The sequence below is a fragment of the Orbicella franksi genome, chromosome 6 (genome assembly GCF_964199315.1).
Source record: "Orbicella franksi chromosome 6, jaOrbFran1.1, whole genome shotgun sequence".
In the NCBI taxonomy this organism is placed as follows: Eukaryota; Metazoa; Cnidaria; class Anthozoa; order Scleractinia; family Merulinidae; genus Orbicella; species Orbicella franksi.
Window position 1 is genome coordinate 5,032,501 of NC_138150.1, and position 16,566 is coordinate 5,049,066.

The following is a 16,566-nucleotide window of genomic DNA, read 5'->3' on the forward strand; positions in this document are numbered from 1 at the left end:
TCCCGACTAACGACTAGGAGTATTTTTTCTCCCCCAGTGGATGGGATGCTAGTCCTTCGAAGGGTTATCTCACCCCACCACCCCAGCATTAAATTCAGCGGTACCCATTCATACACCTGGGTGAAGAGAGGTATTGTTTAAGAACACAACGCAGTTACCCCGCCCAGGGCACGAACCCCGATCACTCGATTCGAACTTCGGCGCCTTACAATTAGGTTAACTCCACAAACGTTGTTTTATTAGACATTTAAAAGTTACTATCAATATCAGATAGTAGTGGTACAATGGTGGACAAAATGACACCTGTGTCATTGCATGAATTATCTGTGTTTTAAAAACGAAGTTTGAAAAAGCTCTGTTATCCTTTCCAAAATTTGTTTCTGCCCCCCTCCCCCCTCCCCCATCCACTACAATGTTGAAACTGGGGAGAGATTGCGTGTACACGTGTCCAACATGGTGGGTGGGGTGGGAGGAGGGGCTGAGCAAGTGTAGGTGAATTCGCGCGTGACTGTTTGTTTGGCGCGTATGAAAAAGCGCCACAAGTGCAAATTTGTCCCAAGACTTTTGTCTATGATTGTAGATACCCTCAGTATTTCATTGTTCAGTTCGATTTCTTTGAGATTGGTCACTGATTGTGGTCGTCCGCGTTTGCTAAACACTCCTGTGACATTTGCCAATACGTACATGTGCCTTTTGTTATCACTTTAGGTCTTTCAAGGCAATCGTGACCGAGACAGCCTTCATATCAACACACTGAATCCACCAATTTATGCCCGCTACATCCGAATCCAACCAGTATCGTATCATGGGTGGATGTCACTAAGAATGGAGTTGTATGGGTGTCGTTCAGGTATGGAGATGTCACAAATAAATGTATGTATTATATAATCAGCATATCTTTCTGTAACTAGGGAGCTCAAATAATGACTATGTCGACGCCAAGAACGAGGTCTCGTTAAAATGGATGTATGTATTTGTATAGGTAATCATACGGTTTCGAGTTCAATTTGGAATTAATTTGCACGAGTGAGTTTTCAAAAAGCTGAAATTGCACGAGCCGCTTCGGCGAGTGTAATTTCAGCTTTTTGAAAAACTCGCAAGTGCAAATTAATTCCAAATTGAACGAGAAAAACCGTATGATTACTTATTAAATTAATAATATAAACATGAAAAAATTCGCGCGGAGGAAGTGGCGGAAGATCTTTCTCGAAGCCATTTTTTCTCATTTGAGAAAACTTTTTTCGAAGTTTCAGCACAAAATCTTCGTCCTCATTTTACGTGATATCATTTTCTTAGAAAATGTCCTATTTTCTTTCAGTCAATCATAATCCAGAATTTCGATGTGTAATTTGCACTGGTGTTACACTTTTTGCACTGGTGTTACACTTGAACTGCACTGCTCTTAACCAATCACAATCGAGTAATTTTTTCATGTGTATTATTAAACCTTTAAATTTCTTTATTATCTAGATCTGTTCAGTCGCCGTTTGGTCTTAAAATCTGTCCAAACTTAATATGTAACGCCAGAGGTCATTTCAAAAAGAAAATGCGAAAAATTCGCCGTCGGGGGCTCACGTTCAGCAATATAAGCAACACTTTGTCATCTCACGTGAAATATAGAAGGCTTTATACCGCAGTGCACAGCCTTTGTTTTCCTCATCAAACCTTTTGTTTGGTGACGTTCTGATTACCGTTACGGTCGTGGTTTGTTTAAACTCCAAACCAAATTTGCCATCTAAGCAGTCGAAGGAAGAATCATTCTACCGTAATAAATGTGCAGTGAGCTAGCAATAGATACTCAGCAGTTTGTTTAACTGATATACTACGTAAGTCACATCTGAAATAAAACAAACTACAAACAAAAGTCACGATTTCTCCTTCAGGTTTTCCCACCCCGCAACCCCCTGCTTGCCAGGAAGGATTAGGTCTGGAAAATTATGCCATTGCGGACTCCTCAATAACTGCTTCAAGCTATGTAGCTCCGGGTACAGCTTTATATATGCCGGGCAATGGAAGACTTAATTTCAGGCTTAAAGCTGGACACTATAGAGCTTGGGCAGCTGGTAATCTACGAGACAACAGTTGGTTTCAGGTGAATTTTGTGCGTTTCGTTAAAGTGACGATAGTTTCCACTCAAGGAAGAGACGATACTTATGAATGGGTGAAAAAGTATCGTCTGACGTACAGTTATGACGGAAACTTTTTCCGTGACTACCTGGAAGACGGGTCTGTCAAGGTAATTTTTCTTCGATGTAAAACCTAATTGTTTTTAATTTGTGTGTTATTGTTGTTTTTGAGGAGTACCTAAGATAATCTCTCAAATTCTTTTTAGTTCCCTCTTGGTCTTCAAAATCAAAGGAAGGTCAAGAAATAGCCAATGATGTCCCGAATTATAGTCACGTAAAGAGCCCAAACGGATCTGCACGCATTTTTGTACTCCATTAAAGCATCCACGCAACACCAATGGTGTCTAACCCCCAAAGAACTAAGTACGATGTCTAAAAACAGCTTGAGAATGATTACAGTGGGGATTAGACCCACGTAACCTATCTTATCCTTCATCCACTATTAGGTTGAGTTTGTTTCCAAGCGTTCTATTGTGTCGTGTTAATCAATTACACCATATTTGTAATCAAGAAAGCATGTACTCTTTTGTTCTATTTAAGGAATTTGAAGGGAATGAGGATCGATTCTCAATTGTGAGTCACAAGCTAAAGAATCCTATTATTGCACGCTTCATCCGAATCAATCCCTTGGAATATCACGTCTGGATTTCAATGAGGGCTGATTTCTATGGTTGTAAATCAGGTACGGAGCTGTGAACGTCGAAGTAGTAGTAGAGGCAGCTGCAGCGGCCGTATCATTAGCAGTGTCAGCAACATTAGCGGTAGCGGCAGTGATCGTGGTAGTGGTAGTGCTCGTCGTACACGTCGTGGTAGCGGTAGAGGTAGTGGAAGTGGTGATGGTAGTGGTAGCAGTAGTGGTCGTGACTGTGGTTGTAGTAGGGATTTTGATACACTAATTGTAGTTGTAGTTGTATTTGTTGTGGTTGCGGTTGTGTTAGTGGCAGTGGCAGTGGTAGTGGTACTCACTGTGGTAGAGGTAGTGGCGGTGGTAGTGGTAAAGGTAGTAGCAGTGGTGATGGTAGTGGTAGTAGTAGTGGTAGTGGTAGTGGTAGTGGTAGTGGTAGTGGTAGTGGTCTTGGTAGTGGTCGGGATCGTGCTCGTGCTCGTGGTCGGGATCGTGCTCGTGCTCGTGCTCGTGCTCGTGCTCGTGCTCGTGCTCGTGCTCGTGCTCGTGCTTGTGCTCGTGGTGGTGGTAGTGGTCGTGGTAGTGGTCGTAATAGTGGTAGTGGTAGTGGTAGTGGTAGTGGTTGTGATAGTGGTGGTGGTGGTGGTGGTGGTGGTGGTGGTGGTGGTAGTGGTAGTGGTAGTGGTAGTGGTAGTGGTAGTGGTAGTGGTAGTGGTAGTGGTAGTGGTAGTGGTAGTGGTAGTGGTAGTGGTAGTGGTAGTGGTAGTGGTAGTGGTAGTGGTAGTGGTAGTGGTACTGGTAGTGGTACTGGTAGTGGTACTGGTACTGGTACTGGTAGTGGTAGTGGTAATAGTAGTGGTAGTGGTAGTTGTAGTTGTAGTGGCAGTCGTAGTACTCTTTTGTTACTTGTTTACTTCTCCGTTAACGCTCTACATGCCTTGTCTTTTGTGTCGACTTCCATTTTTGTTGTTAAAGGTATTTCTTTTCACATACAACAACAGCCTTGTTTCTTCCGTCCTGTTTTCTCAGGCTTCCAAATACCTCAAGAGGTCAGTTGTAAGGATCCACTAGGGATGCAAGATAAGTTAATTCCAGATTCCGCTATAACAGCCTCCACTACACTGGTCCCTGGGACTTTACTGTACGTTCCTGGTAATGCTAGGCTGCACTATCAGGGAGGAAATGGACGTTATGGAGGCTGGATACCAGCAGTGAGTGATCATAGTCAGTGGCTTCAGATCAATTTTGGAAGAGACACACAAGTGACTGGCATTGCCACACAGGGTTTTTACCATGGGCCTTACTATGTCGAGAGTTACACGCTTCAATACATTGATGACCGCGGTTTTCTTCAGCAATACCAGCCAGAAACACATACCAAGGTAAATATTTTGGGGAATGACTATACAATGCAACTGAATGACTTTATTTCCGAGTTGTAACTACTAGCTGCCGACTGTTCTGCAGGAGGACACCTGCAGTGTAATTTACAATCGAATAGATACAGTAGTCGAGCGTTGAGTGATATCCCAAAAAAGTTGCTGCGGAGGAGACAAGAATTTACAGCATTAAAGCCGTAATTACAGCATTAAAGTAGTGATTAGAGTCAATTAATATCTGATCTAGGAGTGCTAAAAAGGCGTTGAAGGACTTCAACTTCTCAAAATACAGGCACGGTAAATAATTGTTTTCCTTCAAAATGGTGTACAAAATTTGCAAGAAATTGCACGAGCTACGATTGGTCATTTCATTCCTCAAGTTCGTGCAGAAATGATGAGATATTCGTTTAATAATACTCGTAGTCTAGGTCTTTTAAAATTGTACAGTGACAAAAATTACGTTTCACTAAACAGTTATTCTTTTTAAGACTTTTAAAGCCAACAACGATAAAGACAGCGTTGTCAAATATGACCTGATTCCACCAATTACCACAAGGACCATAAGAATCATTCCCGAGGACTGGTACATTCTCATCGCTTTGCGTGTAGAGCTGTACGGATGTAAAGCAAGTAAGAATATTCAATACTTTCCTTAAGTAGTAATATGGCCCACCTTTATTGTACAAAGTCCTGAAAAAAACTAAAACACCCGAACTCACCCTATGAATAAGGTTAGCCAACTAGTTTGTTACCTTGCTCTACCTTTCCGGAATACTCATCTCCTCTTCATTTATATCGTCATTATTGACCCAGATGTGATTAGCTTCCCATCAAGTGACACAACCAAAGTGTAAAATTCCATAATCATTACACACTAAAGCATCCATTGCTGAAAAAAACCTACCGTGCCATATAATGTTTTTCCAGATAATGGCGGGTACTCTCAGTGGGGTGATTGGACTGAGTGTTCGGTAACTTGTGATATTGGTCATCGCTATCGAAGGCGTTATTGCACAAATCCTCCTCCAAGCCCTGGTGGTAAGGATTGTTCTGGTCTGGGACCTGATACCCTCACAGAAGAATGCAACAGTGGAGGTTGTCCAGGTAAGGAAATGGTCATGAAGAGAACTGAGATGATTTCCAAGTCTCAGTAGGCCTCGTGCCAGACTTTTCCCCGACAGATTTTTCAACAAGGCGTAGCCACGCTGTCTATCGCTGGTAGCCAGTAAAACGACTGGTAATGACATTTTCTTTGTTCTATCAAGGTTATTGATTGTGACGATTTTGTATAATTCGACATCTTAGTTTTATAACTTCGCTGACAATGTCTACGACTACCTTAACAGACGTTGCCTTCTTAGCTTACAAGCTCTTGGTGAAAAAATAAACAATTATTTACGTGCAAGTAATATCCAAGTAATCCATTGACTTTATCGTTCTGAGTGGTCCGATTTGGTTCTTCTTATCTCGCTTCTACATAGTAAACGGTAATTACTCGGTTTGGGGACCGTACGGCGAGTGTTCAAAATCTTGTGGAGGTGGGGTGAAGACGCGTAAGAGGACATGTACCAATCCGCCCCCGGCAAGCGGAGGAGAAGACTGCAGTGTCCTTGGACCTGACACTTCTACCATGGAATGCAACATCCAGGAATGTCCAGGTATAATGGAAATTCACTTGAGTCCGTTTTTAAACTTGTTATAGTTAGTCCTAAACTACAAATTGCAGATAGATACAAAGGCATATTCACGGATCTCGGAGTAACAATTGCAAAACTCTCTTTCCCGCAGTACAAAAATTCTTTCACCCATCGTTTACTTACTTGTAGTCTTGTAACTGAAAAATCCTTGTAGGGAGTTGCAATAAAGTATGTATGTCTGTGTGTTTACTAACAGGACTAACAGTTGCTAAACCGCAGTATCCTAGTGCCTTTGACGTCGCTACCGATGATACACCGTAAATTCATAAAGAGCGTCCGGCCTCCGCTTTGTGCTTTGAGGAAGCTAACTCTCGTAAACAGTATTGTCAACTATCATGCAGGTTTTACATGCATCGTTTGAAGTAGTTTCTGAGCCATGTCCTGTGACCATTATTAAATTTTGCTCGTCTTCTGTAAATGGCATGTCAGCTTTTGGGGGAATTCATTTTTAAATTCAAGATGCAAAAAATAAATTGGTAGAAGATCCCAACAGACTCGGTCCCCTTGACGTAATTACACAGAAATACAAAACTGGCTTTTCCTTCCTCGCCTTTCATAGTTAACGGTGGTTACACGGATTGGAAACCGTATGGCGAGTGTTCCAAGACTTGTGGGGGTGGGGTCAAGACGCGAAAACGAACGTGTACCAATCCACCACCGGCCAACGGAGGAAAAGATTGCAGTGGACTGGGACCCGACAGTACTACCAGCGAATGCAACAATCAGGAGTGCCCAGGTAAGGATATGGACAACATTAGCGCCTACATTTGGATCATGTTATCAGTGACTTCAAATTCTGGTACTTCCTAAAGCAGCTGGACTAAAACATCATGACAAAGAGAAGCCTTTCCCAGAGTGGCTGGGAGAATACTGTTAAGAGCTAGGCTATTAAACAAACAAAGAAAGATCCTTCGCTCAGTGTGACTGGGAGAGGATTGTGAGGAGCTACAGTGAAGGGCTAAGCGCTGGGCTAAAACACATACAAACAAAGATCATTTGCGCAGTGTGGCTTAGCCTGCATAGCTGGGGGTTTAGTCGCCGCTCGTTTTCGCGGATAATCCTCTATACGGTCCTACCAGCTACGCAGACTAGGTATGGCTGGAAGAGGATTGTGAAGAGCTAGGCTAAAAAGTAAGACTCCGAGCCTTTGCCCAGGAAGATGGATTATGAATTCGAAGGACTTTCCGTATGACTTAAGGTGTTGGGATTCCATTGCCAAATAATCAAAAGACATTTTAAAATTACCTGAATTTCTTTCACATTTTTCCAAAAGACATTTGACCTACCTTTTTCATAAGAGCTATTTTAATTTTGATCATTTACTTTTTTATCCATGGCTTGCTTTTTAAGTCATTTTAATTACTATTTTTTCTTTTCTCGATTTTTACGCGCGATTTTGGCGCGTTGTAAATATAATTTTTACTATGAGTACGTAGAAAGAGATCTCCGCAGGTAAACATATTTTTGTTATTTATACTATTATCCATTTTTGTAGTGAACGGTGGTTACTCAGATTGGGGACCGTACGGCGAGTGTTCAAAGACTTGTGGGGGTGGGGAACAGACGCGTAAAAGAACGTGCACCAATCCACCACCATCACACGATGGAGAGGACTGCAGTGGACTGGGACCTGACAGCTCTACCAGGGAATGTAACAATCAGGAGTGTCCAGGTAAAACGGAGAAATAGCGACCGTTAAGTTCCATAAGGTGAAGACCAGTGACCCCAGTCACCCATCCCACTATGAATTCAAGGGGCAAAATTCCACTGAAGTTAGAAAAAATTAGAAACCAATGGCGCCCAAAAGTTACAACCCTCTGAAAGAAGCGATCGAAGCTGTGCATGCTGCATACTCCCTCCCTCAAACCCCACCAGCCTCCTACCCTATCACAGCCCCACCACATTAAAAACAGATCTAGATTGGCCCACCGCACGTTTGGTTTATAGTCAATCTATGATTGTAAACAGTATTCCGTGATAATGCAAAGGCTAAGAGATAAGAGATCATGATCATATTCTCTTGAATAAGAAATTACCTCTATGAGATGCGCCTGCAGGTATCCATCATCTTGGACTGAATGGTTATTTTGATGAATACAACTTCCATGATTCCCAGCGGGCGAGTCTCATGGAGGGAATGGACCATTCGTTTTAATTATCTTATGTTCTATTTTTTGTAGTAAACGGTGGTTATTCAGACTGGAGGCCGTACGGTGTATGTTCCAAGACTTGTGGAAGTGGGGTGCAAACACGAAAGAGGACATGTACCAATCCACCGCCTTCTAATGGTGGAAAGGACTGCAGTAGACTAGGACCCGATAGCACCACCAGGGAATGCAACAATCAGGAATGCCAAAGTAAGATAAACCGTCTTTAAATCACATTTTTGATCTTTTGTAGTGCGGGCGAAGTTGTTTTGCATGGAAAGAGCTAGGCATGCCAAACTAGGCGTCCAGCAGCAAGACGATGCAAAATCGTTGTCTTTTATTTTAGTCTTGTGTCTGATCAAATTACTTTCTTCAGTAACTGTCATTGCAATTATCAGACAAACAAAAGAAGCGAATTTCGTTCGTTCCACTTTGTGGAAAAAAACAACTTTTATTCAAATCGCATTATCACTTTGGCGATCACTTTAGACAAGAACTTATATGTATTTCTCGTGATTATTTGAACCTGCATTACAAGAAAAGAAGGTAAGAACAAATGAGTCCTTACCATGTAATTTATCTTAAGTGAAGGCCTTGTTAGAATATTTGGCTATTTTTTCTTCGATGACAGAAACGTGGAAGCCAGTGGGATGCTACCAAAACAGAGGACGAGCTCTGGGCGACATCTTGTTCAAATCTAGACGTGGCAAGATCTCAAGGAAATATGGGCAATGCGTGACCGCGGCCAACAAAAGAGGAGTTACAGTGTTCGGTTTAGATGACACCAGATGCTGGACTGGCCAGAATGCAGCAAGTTCTTATGATATTTATGGCACTGCTGTAGGGAGGTGCGGCTCCACCAAAGGCGGTTTGCATTATGGCTTCTTGGCATCAGAAATAGTGTTTGTTTACCAAAAGAAAGGAGGTAAATTAATGCGGCTTCATACCCTTTGTTTTGAAAACTTGATTTTCACAGCATCCTCGGTCTAACTCTGAGTGTTGGTGAGCCAGACTTGAGAAAATGAAGGGAGGGTTAAGAACCCTTCAATGCAAGAGGTTCTATTTTCAAACTCACCAATAATCCGTTTAAAAAGGAAATGGTGACCGTGGGGGTATTTGAATACCTTGTCTTAATTACATAGATTTGTACGATGATACTTTTTCGTTTTTTTGAGTTTTAGCTTCGATTGAGAAGATATATCCAACAGTGGAGACAATGTTTGACCACATCTCCGAGTACCTTAAATTTTATCACAAATACCCGGTACGCGTCATAATCTCAACTCTCTCTTCGTTATCTGTAAATGTGGTCAAGCACGGTCTGTTTGTGTTTGATATATTCCATTCAGTTAAAGTACTACTAGTCCTGGAGTTTCTTCTTCGTAAAGCATATCGAAAATGCCCAGACGAGGCGGACTATCCTGTACAGTCCTGTCCTGACTATTCTGATATTACTAGCATTTACTGAACCATTCATCTACCATTCTCTTATAAAGGTGATTGGGAACCTATTGATTGCTACAGCAACGTGTCTCCCAGAGACGCTTTCGCTTTGCCGGAATTATTTGACGACAAAGTGAGTGCTAAGGGCCCTGATGCAATTTTCAACTACTGCAAGGGGAAAGCTGAAGCGCTTGGCTACAAGATTTTTGGAGCAGACAATAAGAGTTGCTGGTCAGGAGATGAGGCCAAGAATACTTATAAGAAGTACGGGGAGTCCAAACTCTGCGAGTTTAGTAAGGGGACCGGTAATGGTTCGGGAAACAAGGTCAACGGAGATGTGTTTGTCTACGAATTGGCTTGAAGTAAGCTGATAAAATTACTAGCAGACAGCTTCATTAATGTCACCCTTTTTCTTGTAAAAGTAGGTTCTTAAAGCTTTAATTAGTCATACCCACTACATACGAGAGGCCAAGTAGTTGGTCAAGTTAGCACCAGAACATCTGAAAAGTCCGGTTGACAATCCTGGTCAACTTAGTAGCTTAGTTATGTTGTGTATTTGTTCCTCTCACGGTGCCTCTCTGCTACGGGGATATATTCCCGTGCCTGCGAATTGTCAGGGCAAGCAAAAAATACTAGGAATAAGCCTGCCATGGACTACAAGTAGGATCCTGATGGAGGTCACAATGCACCTGCACCTATTGGCCATGCTATTACGTTCCTCTAATTCCAATGACTAGAGCGAACTTTCCCTATAACCCCATTTACTGATAAACTGTAAACCCCTCCATTTATGGCTAATCATATACCACGAATAGAAGGAAATTTGGGATGAACTTGGTCCATACCTCACACTAACTACTTTGGGTCAGACATTAGCTCTCGTAAGGTATCATATGAATGGCTCGATATCCTTTGAGAGAACAATAGAACAAATTACAGAAACAATGACCCTAGCCCCCCCAAAATAACAGATGCTGCACTTTGACGACAAGAAGAAAAACGAGCTCACGAGAACTGCTACACTACCGAGTACTTTCCGCTCGACTAATTCCATATATTGGGTTTTTATATTCTTTTTACAGGACTAGGTGCTGAGTGGATCGCCAAACTGGAAATAAGGCAGATGTACACAAAAGAGTGCTGGTTTTATTCATAGTGTAATCGAGGTCTTTGATTTGTGAAATGTAGCTTGAATTGCTGGTGTTTGGAATGGCGACGCAAGAAAGTAAATTCTCGCTAATATGCATGTGTGGAATACTGTATCTGCACGTAACTTAAAACGGCACAGTCCTAGTTTAAGGGTAATGAAAGGTGTTCGAATAAACCTGCTGCGGTCTCGCATCAATTTTTGTTGCAAACCCTCTTTCACTCCCTTCCCCATCCCCCGTGCCCCTCCCTCGGCTTTCAGACCCTCTGGAATCCAAGATGGTTGCAATTCACATAATGTGTAAGAAACACCTGATGCAAGAAACCCCCTCCATTGTGTGCCGTGTTCACAACTACGTTAACTCATAGTCCTATATCATTTTTTGAAGTTATTTTTTGTTACACATCCCCCTCCCTCAGAGCCCACCAGCCTCCCATCCTACCACAGCTCCACCATCATCAACAAAAAAAGAAACCTGCAATGCAGGCTATGCTGCAAGCGATTATCAGTAAACACAAAACTCTTCCATGCCAATTACCCTTTACACAAGCTAGACAAGCTCGGCCCAGTAGTTTTCCTAGGGTGGAAGCCTTTAGAGGAAAAGTTAGTGTGGTCGTTGTAACACTATTTCGGGGGTTAAGATTTAAACCTCTCACGCTAGTGTTATCGGAATGCTATTTTTTGGGTAAAAGAAAAAACAAACATTGTATGTGTTACTCGACGCAATCCTCTAGAGGTATGTCAACAGAAGGAGAGAAATCGAGAAAAACTCCGTTAATTGTTTGCTTTATACTTGACATGAAGAGTAATTTTAGAAAAAGCATAAAAAAGCGAACGGAATGAATGAAGGTGTTGTTTTATTTAAATGTGTCTCAAGAAGGGCAGAAACATAACAGCGCGAAAGATGGAACTATGTCAAATAAATAAATAAATAAATAAATAAGTTCACTTACAATCTGCAAATTTTCGTATAACTTCTCATAAAGAAAAGACTCGCTTGCTTACTTCACTCCTATCCATTTGATTACCAATACGCCTAAAAAACCTGAGTTTCTTCTTAAGGAGGGTTCCTGCTCAATACAAACGTCTTTTCCCCAAATTTGCACCACATGGAAAAGTAGAATTTAGCAAGGGCTATTGGAATCCAGAAAGAAAAAGTTGGACAGCCACGCATTTTCCCGACATAATTAGCTTAGAATATCGAATAAAATGCTCATGTCGACATTTTTCTAAAAACAAGAAAAAATGTTTCTTCACAGTTTTTCCTAGAACTCCCCATTGGATACAAAAAACCAAACGCATTTATAAAGGTCTTTAAGCTAAATGGTGATGGTAACATTAAAAAAAAAAAAAAAAAAAAAAAAAAAAAAAAAACTTTTGGTATGTTTTTAATGACCAAATCGTCGCAGAAGTACTTTTGTCGTCCCTGACAGCTCTCCACTGGTTTAGCCAAAATACAGTCTAAATAGCTTTTCCTTACAACTGGAGACTAATCACGTGTTGAATAGGCTTGCCACTTCCATTTCATAAAAAATGTAGTTGTAACCACGCGTTTTTTAAAGTTTCACGAGTTCTTTCAATCTTTTTTGAAAACTATTACGGTGCCCATTTTTTTTTTCTGTCACCTCCCCGGTAAGTCAAACATTTGCGATAGACTAGCGTCCCATCAAGGGGAGAGTAGAAATTTTGCTAGTCGCTTCATGCTACAGAAACCGGGATAAGCTCCGGCCTGATGAGCCACTTGGCTCGTATGCAGACTTTACCTTTTCTTGCCTTGCTAGTGTTACCTGTCTCGAGCTCGAAAATGAGCTCTGATTAAGGCGAGAATTACTATTGTCATACCTTAATGTTTTCCATTGCTCCCTCTGGTGTAATTCAGATGGCAATTGTCACTAATTTTTTTTTTTTTTCATAAATCTATATTTTATCAAGCCGCGAAACTACAACAGAATGAAATCGATTGATAGATTAATACAACCGTTAATTTTTTTGGTGCAAAACTAAGTGATTCGCTTAGGTTTTTGCAATTGTTCAGCTATTGAATCAAATGCAGTGCGAAATTGGTCTGCTCTCTGATCAATGCCTGAGTAAAAAGCAATAAAAAGCCCAGCCCAAGGAAAAGACTCAGCAAAAGAAATAATTGCCATCCTGATCAACGATTTCAAATTACACTTAAAAAACAAAATTTAGCTGGTGCCTGATGCCAGGTCCTGTTTAAAATTGTCGACGGTTTTCTCTATTTATATTGTGCACTTTTCTATAGGAGAGTTCCTCTTCTCCACTCCTTACCTACCCCACCAGCACGGGAGTGAAGTAATAAAACACAGGTGTCATTCAGTTGTTTTTAAGGTCATTCCGCAGTATTGCATTGCGCATCCTTACCGAGCATAATTTATGGCGTCATTAGCGCGCGTTCGTGCATGCGCACATTGAAAACATGGCGGATTTGCCTTGATACTGAATTCTGCCAGTTAAAAATGGCTATAGCTCACTAACAAGCTCGGGCACCTCAAATTTTTTTCCAGTCATTTTAATCAACTAATCATAAGCTTTGCGTGAGAAAAGACTGATCTGATTTCTATTGGTGAAAGTTGAACGAATAGGGAAAAGAGCAGCTGCACTGTAGTCTTTTCTATTTTGCAGTTTGATAGGAGTGGCAAGCAATTTGGCTCCAATATTTTAACAAGGATTCAGCTGTCTGTCAAAATCAAGCTTAAAAAGTTTATTTGTGTCCGACACAAATATTGACTGTAGTTTGAGGCGTGTTTTCTTGAGTCTGGGCTCACAAAGAGTTTACAATAACTTGGAATGCGTTCTTGTAATAAGTATTAAATAAAGCTAAAATGGGATATTTTCAATGCCTCACTGCTCCTTAACAAACATGGACAACCCCCTTTTTTATTTTATAATTAAAGTTCTCATATAATAAATATTCATTGGACAAAGTTTGAACAAAATCTATGTCCAGTTTTATTTCAGGAGAATTACCTTAAGGACGGTGCCTGCTATTGTTAATGCGCACACCAGGAGCCATAATCGGGGACGGAGACCGTAAGCGCGCGCCATTTCAAGTATTGGGGTTGTCCCCATGATATGGGACAATAATTCTATTTTTAGAACAAATTGCGCCATCATCTGCGGCACACGCGCGTACATGCTGCGAGGATTTTTGCGGATGTCGCGCGGGGGAAATGGCGTCCGAAATTCCCGAAATGTTTCAGGTTTTTGCCCCACAACTCAACGCGTTTACGTCTGTTGGAATTTTGCTTAAGTATTTTCGTCGTAAGCTGCTCCAGTTTGAGTGAAGTACGACAGTGTCGAATTTAGGTATGTTCCGCTGTAAGCTTATATATATCGCTGACCAAGTTGTGTTACGACTGATACTTCTTTTACATGAGCTGTACATTACTCCACTTTAAATTTCACACATGTTGAAGATTGAAAGCTTTTCCATTACACAGCAAAAAACTAGCTGGATATATTAAGATATAGCAGAGCTTCAGGACTTCATAGTTTCGTAGCTCCTCTTGCCACACGCTTGCGAGGAATTTGTCAGTCTATCGCGACCGAAAAGTAAAACAAAATAATTGCTAGTTTGAGTTTCGCTTGAATTGTAAGCAACGCTTGATGTTTCATCAAAGCTTAATAACTTTACGTCCGTAGATACTGCTCAGTTTTATTCGTGTAGAAATCCAGTAAATTCTCTGTTGTCCATGAATGAGAGCGCCCGTCGATGCGTGTTTTGTACAGTCAGTAAACATGACAAATTGTACTTCCGCCGCACTTTCGTGTGAAAGTGTACATCGAACTCAAACAATAGCTCTATAGTTTTTAAATATGTTTAATATTGGTAAATGTTTGAGAACATATTAAAAGCTAAGCTGAAAATATGTGAATAAAGCAGAAACAATCAGCAAAGTTACGATGACGCTTTCTTTAATCAACTTGGAATAACGATTTCGATTTTGATGATCGAGTTATCAAAACTCCTTGTCTATTTTCATTTTCGCTGTGTAAAACTTCACTATGCTTATGTTGAAGAAACACACATGATGTTAGTAGCCTTTTTTGCATTCGTGAAATTTGTTGCAGCATCTCAGCACAAAAGATAACGAAAGAAATCTTTGTCAAGATTTGTTGACAATTGAAAACACCGACTCGGACTTGAAAGTGCACGAACTGCATGCACTATGCAAATGAGCTAGTTGTACACGTCAGACTTTCCTTTCAAAAACTTTTGCAGACTCACCAAACAAGCAGAAGCAATAAGAAACCATCAAAACAGGTTTTGGTTATGATTAAACATTGTCTGAGAAACTCACAAATTAACTCGATACCAGAGTAGAGAGTTTTCGTGCTATATTCTTAAGCATACGCGTAAGCTTACAACTAGCGTGAGCAGATCTTATTATTCATTCCCAGCGCGAGATTGAAGTCTTGTTTTCGACCCTGAAAAACCCACCTTTTCCGTTAGCTCAGAGCATAAAACTACATATAAGCGCCCTGGTTCGTATTCCCTTATTCCCTGCCATCGCAGTGAAAAAGACGCAAGAGAATCTCTCAACTCTCACCATTTGATCACGCAACGTGACAACATCCACGCGAGAGCCCCTGACATGTGCGTGAATCCGCGCGGATATATGACGTCAGGATGGCGCAATTTGTTCTAAAAATAGAAAAATTGTCCCATATCATAGGTGCGCGCGAATCCCGAGACTTACGGTCTCCGTCCCCGATTATGGCTCCTGGCACACATCATGCGCATCGCGCAATACATGGTTTACACGCCATGCGCGCGCTAGGTTTGACATTGACGTAACCAGCTACGCTACCAAGTACGATAATAAAATGAGAGCAAAATTTTCCTACCGTGACCAAATCAAGTTTAATGAACCTGAACTAAACCAAGGAACGCAAGAAAATAAACATATTGCTTACTACAAACGGCTTCAAGCTGAAAACCTAAGCTGTTACCCGTAGAAAATCGTATTGAAATCCAACTGTAAACTTGTACCTGCAGATGGGTTAGTGCACTCGCAAAAACAAGTGCGAGACGCAAATGCTCGACTTTCCGGGGAAGTGACAAAAAAATGTAACGGGTACCGAAAAAATTTTCAAAAAAGATTAAAACAACTCGTGTAACTTTTAAAAACGCGTGGTTATAACTACATTTTATGTTATGAAATGCAAGTGGCAAGATAATTCAACATATGATTAGTTTCTGGCTATGAGGAAAAGCTATTTAGACTATTTTGGCTAAACCAGAGGAGAGCTGTCAGGGACGATAAAAGCAATGTTGAGACGATTTTGTTATTAAAAACATACCAAAAGTGTATTATTATTATTATTATTATTATTATTATTATTACTATTATTATTATTTTACCATTTAGCTAAAAAATCTTCATAAATGCATTTGCTTTTCTGTATGTAATGGGGAATTCTAGGGAAATCTTAGAAAAAGTATTTTCCTTTTTTTTTTTTTAGAAAAATGTTGACATCAGCATTTTATTCGATATTCAAGGCAAATTATCTCGGAAAAATGCGTGGCTATTCCCACTTTTCTTTCTAGATTCCAATAGCCTTTGCTAAGATCTCCTTTTTCCATATGTTCCTAAATTGGGAAAACTGCCTTTGTATTTAGGTGGCACCGTCCTTGAAAAGAAACTGGTAGTTTTTAGGCGTATTGGCAATCAAATGGAAAGGGGTGAGGTCATCAAGCGAGGGGTTTTTATTATGAGAAATTACACGAAAAGTTGGAAATTGCAAGTAAATTTATTTCCTCATTTCACAAAGTTCCACCTTCTGTGCTATTATGTTCACCCATTCTTGAGAGAATGTTTGCGCACACATTTAGACAAAACAACACCTTCACTAATTTCGTTAGCTTTTTTATGCCTTTTCTCTTTACTTTTGATGCCAACTAAAAACCAAAAACAAAAACATTGCTTTCATCTCGATTTCACTCATTTTGGACATGATTGATCATGATAGTTATACAC

General features: G+C 40.7%; 2 protein-coding genes across 2 annotated transcripts in view; both read left to right on the forward strand.

Moving 5' to 3' along the window:
* The window catches only part of LOC145489539 (lactadherin-like), a 5,933-nt gene extending 530 nt beyond the window's left edge, over window positions 1-5,403 (forward strand). Inside the window, exons 3-9 of the mRNA XM_081468522.1 lie at window positions 709-850; window positions 1,884-2,236; window positions 2,809-3,162; window positions 3,753-4,133; window positions 4,619-4,760; window positions 5,058-5,234; window positions 5,396-5,403. Of these exons, the coding sequence (XP_081324648.1) occupies window positions 709-850; window positions 1,884-2,236; window positions 2,809-3,162; window positions 3,753-4,133; window positions 4,619-4,760; window positions 5,058-5,234; window positions 5,396-5,403 (1,557 nt within the window). The remainder of the gene's footprint in view (window positions 1-708; window positions 851-1,883; window positions 2,237-2,808; window positions 3,163-3,752; window positions 4,134-4,618; window positions 4,761-5,057; window positions 5,235-5,395) is intronic.
* Window positions 5,130-9,778, forward strand: LOC145491299 (mucin-like protein). Its single transcript, XM_081470467.1, has 7 exons — window positions 5,130-5,234; window positions 5,612-5,788; window positions 6,387-6,563; window positions 7,323-7,499; window positions 8,008-8,184; window positions 8,606-8,899; window positions 9,471-9,778. The coding sequence occupies exons 2-7, from the start codon at window positions 5,761-5,763 to the stop codon at window positions 9,776-9,778; spliced, it is 1,161 nt and encodes a 386-aa protein (XP_081326593.1). The 5' UTR covers window positions 5,130-5,234; window positions 5,612-5,760.
* Window positions 9,779-16,566: the final 6,788 nt, after the last annotated feature.

Bases quoted from the DNA above. Each gene is read 5' to 3' on its own strand.
- LOC145491299 (XM_081470467.1), top strand. From the start codon at position 5,761: ATGGAATGCAACATCCAGGAATGTCCAG. The intron at 5,789-6,386 runs GTATAATGGAAA...CGCCTTTCATAG, and splicing joins CAACATCCAGGAATGTCCAG to TTAACGGTGGTTACACGGAT. The intron at 8,900-9,470 runs GTAAATTAATGC...TCTCTTATAAAG, and splicing joins TGTTTACCAAAAGAAAGGAG to GTGATTGGGAACCTATTGAT.